The sequence below is a fragment of the Microplitis demolitor genome, chromosome 1 (genome assembly GCF_026212275.2).
Source record: "Microplitis demolitor isolate Queensland-Clemson2020A chromosome 1, iyMicDemo2.1a, whole genome shotgun sequence".
Lineage (NCBI taxonomy): Eukaryota > Metazoa > Arthropoda > Insecta > Hymenoptera > Braconidae > Microplitis > Microplitis demolitor.
The window spans coordinates 4,962,771-4,976,006 of NC_068545.1; the positions used below are offsets into that span (position 1 = coordinate 4,962,771).

The 13,236-nt window shown below is 27.6% G+C and overlaps 1 protein-coding gene across 2 annotated transcripts; it reads left to right on the forward strand.

The window, feature by feature from the left end:
• Window positions 1-1,257: 1,257 nt before the first annotated feature.
• On the forward strand, window positions 1,258-12,774 carry LOC103577293 (uncharacterized). Of its 2 annotated transcripts, none has more exons than XM_008557885.3 (9): window positions 1,258-1,888; window positions 3,345-4,603; window positions 6,267-6,366; window positions 8,573-8,781; window positions 10,042-10,385; window positions 11,047-11,371; window positions 11,443-11,527; window positions 11,608-11,737; window positions 12,528-12,774. In XM_008557885.3, exons 1-9 carry the CDS (start codon window positions 1,671-1,673, stop codon window positions 12,552-12,554), a joined length of 2,697 nt encoding a protein of 898 aa, XP_008556107.1. In that variant the 5' UTR covers window positions 1,258-1,670; the 3' UTR covers window positions 12,555-12,774. The 2 variants fall into 2 exon arrangements, with proteins under 2 accessions (XP_008556107.1, XP_008556099.1); XM_008557877.3 differs by having other exon boundaries at window positions 6,264-6,366; window positions 12,528-12,773.
• The last annotated feature ends 462 nt before the right edge of the window (window positions 12,775-13,236 follow it).

Consider the following 13,236-nt stretch of genomic DNA (forward strand, 5'->3'; position numbering starts at 1 on the left):
TTTGAAATAAAATTAATTTCAAAGGGGGGTTTATTTGAATATTAAAACTCCAAATCATAGTGAATGTGGATTTAAATAAAATTCGTAATCACTCCGAATTCACTCCCAATTTTTTACAGTAAATCCTAAAAAAAAACTGAAAAAAGCTTCTACTTAAATATTTTATTTGAATGATCCTGAAGTTACTAGACAATTAACAATCTTTGAATTTTCTTTTTCACCAAATTAATTACAAAAAAAAAAAAAAAAAAAAAAGCACGTGTAGAAAATTCAAAAAACTATAGGTGCAATTTTTTCAAATATTTTTTTTTTATAATTTGGTCTATTGAAAAAAAATCCGAAAATTAATAAACGTCAGCTAACTTCAGTATCGTGAAATTGCCAGACAATTAACAATTTCCGGATTTTTTTTTCCCACAAATCAATTACAAGAAACAAAAAACTAAAAATATGCACATATAGAAAATTAAAAAAGCTATAGGTGCAATTTTTTGAAATATTTTTTTTTTTGTAATTTATCATTTTTAAAAAAATTATTAAACCTCGACTAACTTTAATGATCCTGAAGTTAACTGACATCTAATAATTTTAGGATTTTTTAAAAAATGATAAATTATTAAAAAAAAAATTAACCAAAAAAATGCGCATGTAGAAAATTTTAAAAACTACAGGTGCAATTTTTTCAAATATTTATTTTTTTATAATTTATCGTTTAAAAAAAAATCTAAATATTGTTATGATCCTGAAATTAACCGATAATTAAAAATTTTCGGATTTTTTTTCGAACAAATCAATTACGAAAAAAAAACAAAAACTAAAAATATGCGCATGTAGAAAATTGAAAAAATTACAGGTGCAATTTTTTCAAATATTTTTTTTTTCACAATTTTTTGTTTTTAAAAAAATCCAAAAATTATTATAAGTCAGCTAACTTCAGTATCATTTATTTGAAATAAATTCAAAGAAAAAATAAATATTCAAAGGAACTAAGTAATCAATAAAAAAAAATCAAAGCTCGTGACCCGTGAACATGAAGCCCCGAGGGTTTTTTGACTCGCCCAATTACATAAAACAAAGCCTCGAACTCAATGCTCGGTTAGTTAGTAAGTAATAAAAATAAAAATAACAAAAATTATAAGTTTGAAACCGGCGCGCTTGCGCAAGTAATAGTTGTTACTAAAATCCGCATGCGCGCTTTGTAAATTCAAATTACTACGCAAGCGCGCGGTCACATGATTGTTGGTTACAAAAGTTGCATATGTGCAGCAGAGCCGCATAATATAAAGGCACTACAGCTGCTGATGTTTCGTGTCAGTGACACTCATCTACCTCTACACAATATTTAATAAAATCCATTGAAATATATACATATATACTAAAAACTACTCAAATGCTGCCTGGTTCAGTCTCAGCTCAATCCTCAGTGTGGATTTTTTTATTCGCGTGTCAAGTGCTAAGTACTCTGTCTATGTAAGAGTTAAGTAAGAATAGTTTATATTTTAAAGTGAGACAGATGTGAAAATGGTGTCACTCGATAGACTGCTACTGCTTCCGTGACAGTCCTCAGTCTGGCTCGTGTTCTACTCCTGTCTGGGTTTGTTTAAAAAAAAAAAATATATTAATATTATAATTAATAATTTAAAAAAAGTTTTAAAAAAGAAAAAAAAAACATGGCGTACCGTGGTGTCAAAGGCTCTGATCCTTTTGTATCAAAAACATCACGGAATGAAAGATTTGCCCAGATGTCTAAACAGGAGCAAATAATCCAGCAAAAAAAATTAGAAATTCAAGCTAAAATGCAAGACATGAAGGCCAAAGCCGCTGTTGAAGTACAAAAAAATGATTCAAACACTTCTTCATCAGTTACCAAAGTCACTGCTACAGCCAAGTAAGACGCAATTTTTTTTTTATTTTTTAAATTTAAAATTCTGATGCGGGCAATTAATTTTCGATTTTTTTTCACCAATTCAATTAAAAAAAAAAAAAAAAAAAAACTAAAAATATGCACATGTAGAAAATTTAAAAAGCTACAAGTGCAATTTTTTAAAATATTTTTTTTTTTTAAATTTCGAAAAATTTAGACTTCGTTTAACCAGTGTCATAAATTTATGCACTTCACTGTCTAGTTTTGATTATTTAAATCAGTTTTCTTTACTATTTTCTGGAGCAAAGTATCTGGGTAACCTTGTCTTGGCTCACGTGGTGATTTATCAAAGCATATTAGGTTAACTTTTACTGCTGTCGAGAATTATAAATAAATATTTTTGCTGGTTTGTATTTTATTTTACAATGGCATTTATACATGTATATTAGGGTGGCCCAAAAAAACGACTTTTTTTTTTTCGAGTCTCTTATGAACATTTGTTGGTTTACGATGTTTTAAGAAGCCTCCAAAAATCAGCTCGATAAAAAATTTTCCAGAGGTCGCTCACGAATTTTTAAAATATCAAAAATGATTGAAATTCGGATTTTTTACTTATAAATTTTTTCTTTCTCGTGGCAGCAATAATTTATATTTGTAAAATCATGGCTATGCTGAAAATTTCAGCCCAAAATTTAAATATTTAAACGGCGCTCAAGAATTTTGAATGTTACAGAACAGTCTTAAACAATAAAATTTTGTAAGTTTGAATAAGCGAAAAAACCTAAAAATTGAATCAAACAATAAAAAAGTATGTAAATAACTTATTATTTCTATTTCTCGAGTTATATTTTCATTCATTGTCATGCAAATTGATGGTGAAAAAATCGAGAAGCTTTATTATCAATATTCAAGGGTCACTCGAAAACGTTCAAAAGACAGCACTCGGAAACATTCAAAATTCTTGAGCGAAGTTTAAATATTTAAATTTTTGGCTCATATTTCCAGCTTAGTCATGATTTCACAAATATAAACTATTGCTGCCATAAAGAAAAAAATTTGAAATAAAAATTCAAATTTCGATCATTTTTGATATTTTCACAATTTGTGAGCGACCTTTCGAAAATTTTTTATTGAGCTGATTTTTGGAGAGTCTTCTTAAAACATCGTAGACCAACAAATTTTCATAAGAGACTCGAAAAAAAAAAATAATCTGTTTTTTTGGGCCACCCTAATGTATATACGACAAAGTAAATTAAATATAAGTATGATGTGGTATGAATTCAGTTTGTATAACATGTAATGTTATGTCATGGAAGATGTTTGTAATGATAAGTGATATTAATTAAATTACAAACATGAAGATGTTTATAGACTTGAATTTATTAGGAATCATCTAGACAGATCTAGTAGTAAAGTGTACGGCGTAATCTAGATTAAAGTAAATAGAGGTCAGTAAGAGACAGTATGTATTTATTTATAGGAAAGAAGACGAGAAGCCAGCAGCTGTAGCAACAATAAATTTATTCGCTAATGACGGCAGTTTTCTTGACCAATTTAAAAAAATCGCATCGAATAAACCTACGGTTAAAGAACCCGTGCAAGTTAAAACTGAAGACTCGCCCCCGCCAGTATCACAGTCAAAAAAAGAGGAACGTGGTGATCGTAGTGATAGAAATTACGATAATCGTCGCTGGAATGGTGATAAAAATCGTGACTACGATCGCCGGGACAGGCGAAGAAATGAATCGCGCTGGCATCAAAGGAATGAAAGACGACGAAGTTGTTCGTCGAGTCCATCGCCACCAAGACATAGATCATCGCCAAGTCCAGACCAACGTCCACCACGTTATCAGCCAAATAATTTAAAATCCCAGTCATCGCCATCTTCCATTCCACCGCTTATTCCTCCTTTGATACAACAAATAAATGTTCCACCTCCAAACTTAAGAAATGTACCTCCACCTCAAGTTCATATTCCTCCGAAGAGTGACAATTACTCGCTTAAATTAGATCCAAGTCACCAAAGTCTTCCAATTGCATCACAAGCTATTTCATCATCAGTACCGCCTCGTATATCAGTACCATCAGTCCCACCGCCGCACATAATCAGACCTCCGCCTCCACCACCAGGACCTCCAATAAATACAAACGTACCACCACCTAGAATGCAATTAAATCAACCTCCACCTTCTCAATCCGTACAAACCAACTCAATTAACTCGTCAACGTCAACGCCATCAGCTGGACACATTCCACCACCTCAATCATGCAGTATTCCTTTAACCAATTTACAACCACCCCCACCAGCACCCAGTGTTCGGTCTAATCTACTACCACCAATGTCACAAATGCCACCCAATATGATTAAATTGAATCAAAATTCGGTTTCAAATGTACCGCCGCCACCTCCTCCGCCAGTAATACCATCACCGTTGATTATGACGAAACCACCTCCGGTTCATAACTCAACTATAAATTCAGTACCTCCACCAAATTTAAATATTCCACCGCCTAATGTCCCATCGATTGCTAGTGTACCATCATTACCTAGTGTTCCAACGTTGGCTAGTGTACCACCACCTCCATTGATCGCTGGTGCTAATCATACGACAGCAGCTCATCTATTACCGACAACTTATCCAATTAAAAATCAAATGCAATTATCTGTTGTGCGGCCTAGTGTTAATGTGCAACTGCCCCCGCCTGTACAACCACCTCTTTCTTCGTCAGATATTTTTGGTGAGTACTATTAATTAAATTATAAATATTTGTGCATGACTGGCTAATTAATTAAATGCTACTTCAATTATCATTATCAATATCAATAACTTTCATTTAAATTTGAAGGAAATTTATCAAACTCATTAACGAGTTTAAATTAGTGAGAAATTATAAATGCAAATATAATAAATGAACTTATTTGTGTATATTTTTTTTTTATATTGTTTAAAATTTTCGAGTCATGAATTGATTAAAATTATAATCACATATTTTTATTTTATTTTTTTTTATTTGATAAATTTTTATTTTACCCTGAAGCTCAGCTTTCTAAGGGCCATAATACATACAATATAGATTAAATTAAATTATAGTATAATATAATATCAATAATCATATTAATCATACTAAATAACACTTATCGTGTAAATTTTTAAAACAAGTTACAATTAATGTTCATTCATTGACTTAATAATCAAGAAGGTATATAAAAGAAAGATCAAAACATGTACATAAGTTACATCATGTATATTTTAATTATTATGAATCTGTAATTCTTTAAAAAAATATAGTATAACAAGTTGGTCTAGACTCAGCAGTTATTTATATCCACAATTTTGGATGGCAATGAATTCTACAATCTAATAGCTGATAATAGAAATGATTTTTCATATGATACTGTTCTACAAGATGGTTGATAAAAAACATCATTTTTTCTCGCCGTGCAACCTTTTATTTAAATTATTATCGCAATTATTTATGTCAGTTAATTTTAAATTATATAAATTTAGTAGGAAATAATTATTTTAAAAACTATAATTTTTAATTAAAAATTTGTGTAATTATGGGATATCCAGTACTGATATTAATAACCGGATAGCTAATAGCGAGACAATTATTTTATTTGATCAGTTGAAAAAACTGAAGTTTAATTATAATTATCGGTTATTTTTGGCACAGTCTATCTATTTATATTAATTTAAAAACTATTTAAAGCTTTCAAGTACCCAAGTAACACACAGACAACTTTGAGATGTCTTTTAAAAGTACAAAACAAATTTTTTTTGTCTCAAAGTCACCGTTTTGGCATAAATAAGACATGCGGATGTTACTTCTAAGAGACAGAAAATTTGTGTTATTTTTCGTTTTTAAAAAGATGTCAATTCGAAAATCGCTTAGATGACTTATTTTACTACTATTTGTGGTTTATTTTTTGTTGTAATTTGTGTCAAGTCTTTTAAGTAGATATTTTTTCGATGACAAATTTCTCATCATTTTGTCAACATTTTGGTGCCTTGATATGTTAAAAAAACAGCTTAAAAATTAATATCTTATAGATGTCACAAAGCCGTATCTTGATTAGTTTTTTTATTCATTGTCCGCCTGGATTTTAAATATTTATTAAAATTTGAATTTTTCTTTACTTTGATTCTTTTATTTATTTTTTTTCTTCATTCTTCTAATGGATTTTTACGTTTATAAAAATTAAAAAAAAAAAGATATATTCCTATTTAATAACTAGTTTTTACACAAACTTCATAATTCCCAACTGTCTCACTATTAGTCTCGTTACCCTGAAGTCAATGAATTTTGAACAGTAAATTTAGTGATTTAGATGCGATTTCGAAAGTTTTATTCTCATAAAGATAAAGTTAATAATAATTATTAATTATTATTTCAGTAGGTTGTCAGGAAGCTGAACAATTGGCACGAATTGTTGCAGACTGTGGTGACGCAATTGAACAAGAAGTACGCGAGAAGAATTCACAAGATCCTAAACTATGGTAACTACTGTCCTCACTGATGAATTATTGCATTATTTATCTATATATCTATTTATATATTTATATTACGCTTGCTTTTATTCTATTTACTCTAACATTCGCATTATTATTTTACCTATTTTTCATTTTTACCCACCCCCATGTCTCTCATTACTTAACTTGTTAATTGTTTTGATTAAAGTATGCAATCCACTCTTATTTCAAATAAATTGTGCAGCTAGTGTTATCTTGTCGCATAAAATAATGTTTTTCTTTTTTGTTAAAAAAATCGTAAGATTTTGTAGATTGTCATGTTAACTTTTATTACCATTTAATTAATAATGTCACTTTTTATTCGCTTAGTGTAATATAAACACAGTATGTAATACTTTAGACAATCGTCATTTTACGGCATGATAAGTCAAGTAAGAACTTTATTACTCTATTAACACTGGGATTATTTAACACTCATTAGCACGGTATTATTTTTACAACAAAGCATAGAAATATTTTTGTTTAGATATTTTAGATAGCAAAATATTTAAATAATTGGTAATTGTTTTTTTTTTCTTGATTTAAATTATTAGGTAATATTTGTTTGAAAATGTGATAATGTTAAAAGTAATATAAAAGGAAGGGGATCATTACTTAAACTGAGATAAAGATAATAAGCGATATAAAGTCTTTGTTCTATTTATTTTATTTATTACGAGCTAGAATTTTCTACTTGTAATTTACAGTAAATTTTTAAACTTTACAGAAAAATTATTCAATAATAATAATGAGCGCAATTATTTAAAAAATTTATGAGATTTAAAAATATGAATTTTATATTTATTATAAAAATATTAACCGCAAATTCTTCACATAAAAATTATGAGTTTACATTATTGAAACTTTTTTTTTCGTGTTCGTATTAAATGATAAATTTATATGTTTATGAGTCATTGAAGATTTATTATAAAAATATGATGCTGACAGTTGATGAAATATGACAATTTTTTAGTATTTTCAATTATCAAGTTGTCATCATAAAACTTTTTTTAAAAATTTATATAATAAAATTTTTGAAAATTCTTTGCATGGATTTTTGACAATTTTGACAATCAATATTTATTTTGTTTATTGAAAATAAATGAATTTTTTGATATATTACTTGATATCGGAAGCATGACTTGTAATCCCCGGATAAAATATCCGAAGACATTTTATCCGATAGACAAAATATCCCAGGACTAAATATTCGAGAGACAAAAAATCCATGACAAAATATCCTGTCGATAAATCTTATTCAGAAAAATATATTTTAAGTAAAAAAATAATTCATGGTGTTCGATAAACGGGTACTGTACCATTCCAAGTATATGGGAACTGTAAGAATGCCCTTAATGTCTCCTGTAAAATTTGTTCTTTTATGGGTTTCGACATTTAAGAATTACGCTATTGACACTGATGAATTTTTTTCAAAGCAACATGTATAAAATTAGATTTTTGCTTTGTATAAATAACTGGAGCCGTAGTGAATAATTATCAAATAAATATATATGTAATAAAATTAGTAAGGAGTATAAAAAAATTTTCTATGCTTTTCTGTTGTAATATTTGTCTAAAATATTAAACAATTAATTTTTTAATCAGTACTGTGCTGATGATAATTTAATTCATGAAAGCTTATGGGGTGCTAAAATATTAAGTGTTTTTATTATTCATCTAAAAAATTTATAAGCTATAAAAATTTATCATATTATAAATAAATTTAAAGAAATAATATTTTTAATTGCTTGCTTAATAAATAGCCTTTAATTATAGTTATGTAAATATAAATATTTTATTATTATTAGTATTATTATTATTATTATTATTATTATTATTATTATTATTATTATTATTATTATTATTATTATTATTATTATTATTATTATTATTATTCATTGATATTAATCTCAATAGATAAATTTATCATTTAGTTAATTTTAGATATATATTTAAATTAACATCCTTTATATATTTCATCACTTTTTTATAAATAACGATAATTAAACTTATTATTCACGATACAGTTGTAAATAATTTTTAAAAATGAATAGTGATACGATATTAAGTTTATCGTAATGCAAATTAAAAGTACATGTATATTTTATCTTATTTTATAAAAGTAAATAACATAAAAAAATAATGTTAGGAGTAAATCTTACTTGACAGCGTTTTAAGTATTGTTTTAATCAAGGTTTCTGCACCAAAAGCAAAGTGCAGCGTACCTGCAGTACAGAGGATTGGTGGCCAAGTATCGTGCTGAGAAAGCGGGAAAAGATGCTAGAGGAGGTTCAGCTCCTGGTGGTACTACTGGAAGCGGTGCTGAGCCTTATTGTCCTGAAGATGCTCTTAGTGATAATGATGACATTGATAGAGTATCTAATAAACATATCTTACAAAGTGGTATGTTAACAACTTTTTTTTTTAATATATACAGGGTAGAGCAGAGGAGGAGGGGGTCAATTGAACCAAAAAGAAATTGAACCAGTAACCTTAAGAAATTTGGAATTATGTTTTGATATACTAACCCAACCCTGGAACCCTGGTCTGACCCAACTTTGGAATCATTATGATGATTTAGTTTTAAAAAATTCAAGTTTTTGTGTTCTTAGGCATATGGTCCCCTTTTTGGGCAAATCTCGTAACTGCAAAATTATAATTTTTTCAGAAATCGGTCAAAACATCTATTTTATTACACGTGCATTAATGAAAAATTAAAAAATTCAACAGTCTCTCGAACATTCTGTTATAATTATTAAAATTTGAAGCTTTTTTTACGCCGTGGCAGTACTAAAGAATGTTTTTCACTTATAGTTTTAGTTATGAAAAAAAAGTACTTACGAGGTTTAGTCAGAAAGGGGACGATATCAACTTTTTTTTTCAGATCTTGACAAATTGTTTAACCTTTCGTTCGCCGCACTAGCAGCGTAGCGCCACAATTTTTATTGAAAGATTACTTTGACGTTCTAATTAGCAAATTGTCTAACTTTATATTTTTTAGTAGGTGATTTTGCACAATTTCCAGATAGTAATAGTCAGAAAAAATATTATTTGAGTAACCTAGACAAAAATATTATACATATACTAGATATGGAATGGATTTTTAGATGAAAACAAAATTTTTAAATAACTTTTTTATCGCATAAATGGAGGATTTTCTGAAATGGAGTTAGACAATTTGCTAATTCGAACGTCGATTTGTAAAAAAAGTTAATTTCCTAGTCTTTTGAAATTTTATGAATTTTTCTACTAAACTTTTCAGTATCAAATGTATTAATGATAATTATTTCTTCAATATTTTAAAAATTAAAATAATAATTTTTTTTGTTGGAAAACCTGAGAAATGCGGCGATTTGCTGCTGACGTGAATAAGGTCATTCAGTGACTCACTTCTATCTCATTTAATTCATTTTTTTTTTAATATTCATCTAAAAAAAATTGTTAAAATATTTTTGGTTCAATTGCCCCTTGTCCCCTATCATTTTTGGCCACCTTACAGCCAGTTTTGGACACTTGAAAAATTTAAATAAAGTAATTTGTAAAAGATGCTATAACATAATTAATTTTTAAAATGCGTAAAAAAATACTTTTATTAATGATCATCAATCGAGTAAATTTTCGAATTAAAAGTAATTATTTTGTTCTATTTTTATTGGTTTATAGATAATAATGTTAAGGAAGACAGCAAAGAAGAACGAAAACGTAAAAGACGAAGTCGTTGGAGTGAACCCGACCACCAATTTTCTGTTCCTGGTGTAAAAAGACAAGCAAGTGCAATAGGAAACGTTAATCAGCAACAAATACGTCCACCTGGAATTGTAATATCAGGGCAACCTGGTCAAGGTCCTGCTTTATTGCCACCAAAGATACAAAATAACAAAAATAAAAATCCTATGCTGTCGAAAATTTGTCGCAATGATCCGGCGTTAGCTCAGTATGCAAGACAAACCTACGGTACACTAGATTTGAGTGAAGAGCAATGGAAAAAAGCTGAAGATCACTACAAGGTTTATATTTATCATTTTTTTCTATTATATAATTCATATTTAAAGGACCTGCCATCTTTTAAAAATGAAGGATTATTTTTTTTATTGAACTAAATAGTTTTAAATATATATTCTAGTATTAATTACTACGGGTTTTAAATACTAGGTGATTGCTGTATAATAGTTAATTAATTTAAAATTTATGATATACATTTAAATTTATTGAGTTGGTTGTATTGATTTCCGGCACACTGTTATCTTTAATTAAAACAACTAGAAATTTAAGTTTAAATTTTTTTTACGTAGGACTAATTAAATTTTTATGTTATTATTAATTTAAATATTTTACCATAAATTTATGAATATTTATATTAATTTTTTTGTAAATAAAACTTTCGGGAATGTAAAATTTATATCAACCATTGTGTGAAATTGCAAAATAATTTTACTTATATTTATATTTATATACATATATATAAACTCTAATATTGTCAAGTCAACAAAATAATAATTACTGTCAGTGAAATTTTATTCCATACATTAGACATAAATTTAATATGGAAAAATTCTACAAATATTTGATGTGATAAAAAAAAAAAATATTTAAAAAATAGCGGGTTCCTTTAAAATAAATCGGCAGATTTAGTTTACTAATTATCAATGATCATATATTTTTTTATAGATAAATTTATTGTATCAAAATTTGCTTAAAAAACGTGAAGAAGTTAAGCGCCTGGAATCGCAAGGAAAACATAAATATGAATATGACAGTGATGAAGAGACTGAAGGCGGGACGTGGGAACATAAATTGAGATCCGCTGAAATGGAAGCTACGCAAATGTGGGCTGAAGAATTGACAGCACAGTCTGAGGGTAAACATCACATTGGCGATTTTTTGCCACCTGATGAACTCAAGAAATTTATGGAGCAGTACAGTGCTCTGAAACAAGGCAAAGAACCGGATCTTAGTGATTATAAAGAGTTTAAATTGAAGGAAGATAATATAGGTTTGTATTGATAAAAAAATTAATTGGTTAATTATAGATCTGGTAATTAATTAGATTAATTAATATTTAAGGTTTTAAAATGCTACAAAAACTCGGTTGGTCCGAAGGCCAAGGACTTGGTAGCGAAGGTAGCGGTCGTATTGATCCTATAAATAAGTAAGTTTTTATTTATTAATTAGTTTTTAATTATTAGTCATTAAATTATCAATAATCGATTGATTAAAAATTTTTATTAGAGCAACTAGTAGGTTGGATAGCTCTGGTTTGGGTGCAGAAAGACCGGATAATATTTCACGCGATGATGATGAATTTGATGCATATAGAAAGCGAATGATGCTCGCTTATAGATTTAGGCCGAACCCTTTGGTAATTAATTCAGTTGATAATGAAAAATATTTTATTATCACTTTTGTTATTTAAGGGAAGCTGGTCTGATATAAAAAAAGAGCATACTTTTAATTTTTTTTTCAGAGTACGTTCGTTATTAAAATTCTTAAAATTTGTAACATAACTAAGCAACATTTCAAGAATATTCTGCTAAATTTTTATAAAAAAATTTTGAAAAATAAGCCAGTGGTAGTGGGGAGAGACGAGTCACCTCAAAGTCTCCATGCCGTAAGCAAAATAACTCATAACTGTCTTATCTAAAATAAAAAAACCAAAAAGATTTCTTTAGTACATAAGTTTGATGGATTTGAACGGAGGAATAAACTAAATGTGCATTTTTGAATTTTTGGTAAAGGTGCAATCAAAAAACTCTGATTTTTGCCAAAAATTGCTCCTTTTGTTTAATTAAAAAATAAGTAGTTATTGAAAAAAAAAGTCCTTCGTTCTAATTTAAGGATAAACTTATGTACTAGAGAAATCTTTTTGGTTTTTGGAGTTCAGATGAGGCAGTCATGAGTTATCCTGCCTGCATGGAGACTTTTTTTTAGTGACTCGTCTCTCCCCACTACCACTGGCTTATTTTTCAATATTTTTTAACGAAAATTTAGCAGAATATTCTTGAAATGATGCTTAATAATGTCACAAATTTTGAGAATTTTAATAACGAACGTACTCTGAAAAAAAAATTAAAAGTATGCTCTTAGTTTTGTATCAGACCAGCTTCTCCCTTAATTAATAACATTAATTAAATTTTATATTATTTTTTTAGAACAATCCACGAAGGCCTTACTATTGATTAGATAATCAAAAAATTATGGCTATTAATGAAAAAAAAAAAAAAAAAAAAACTGTAACACCAATGATTAAAAAAAAGTTTTTACAAAATTGACAAAAAAAAGAGAGTAATATTATTTTGTATAATTAATGTTAATAATATCTTGTGAAGATAATTAACAATACGTACTGCTAATTAATGTGTCGTTAGTTAATGAAAACGTAAATTAGTTTATAATTGACTTTATAAAATTATTATTAATAATTGTTAATAAATACTATAAATAAAAAAAATTTGTTTTTGTTGTTTATTTATTTATTTTATTTAAATAACAGGTCAAACGTGGAAAGGTCAATGTGAAAGAAGCGATATGGAAAGTTGAATGAAACTAAGTAGACAGATAGAGAAAGTCTCTCGAATTAACACTGATGATTATGATTTTTTTAACGTCTCATTAAAATTGAATGTCATTTTTTATTTCATTTTTACTAGGTCATTGACATCTTATTAATTGTTAAGATTTTTAATTAACTTAAGTTATTTAATTAAATAAACAGTTAATTCACTTATTTACTTATTTTTTTTTTTTATTTAAAATTTTAATTTAATTGAAAAAAAAAATTTTATCGTCCTCTCTTAATTGATGATTTACTTAATTGGCAAATTAATTAGTTTCTTTGGGAATGAATTTTAGGTAAAAATA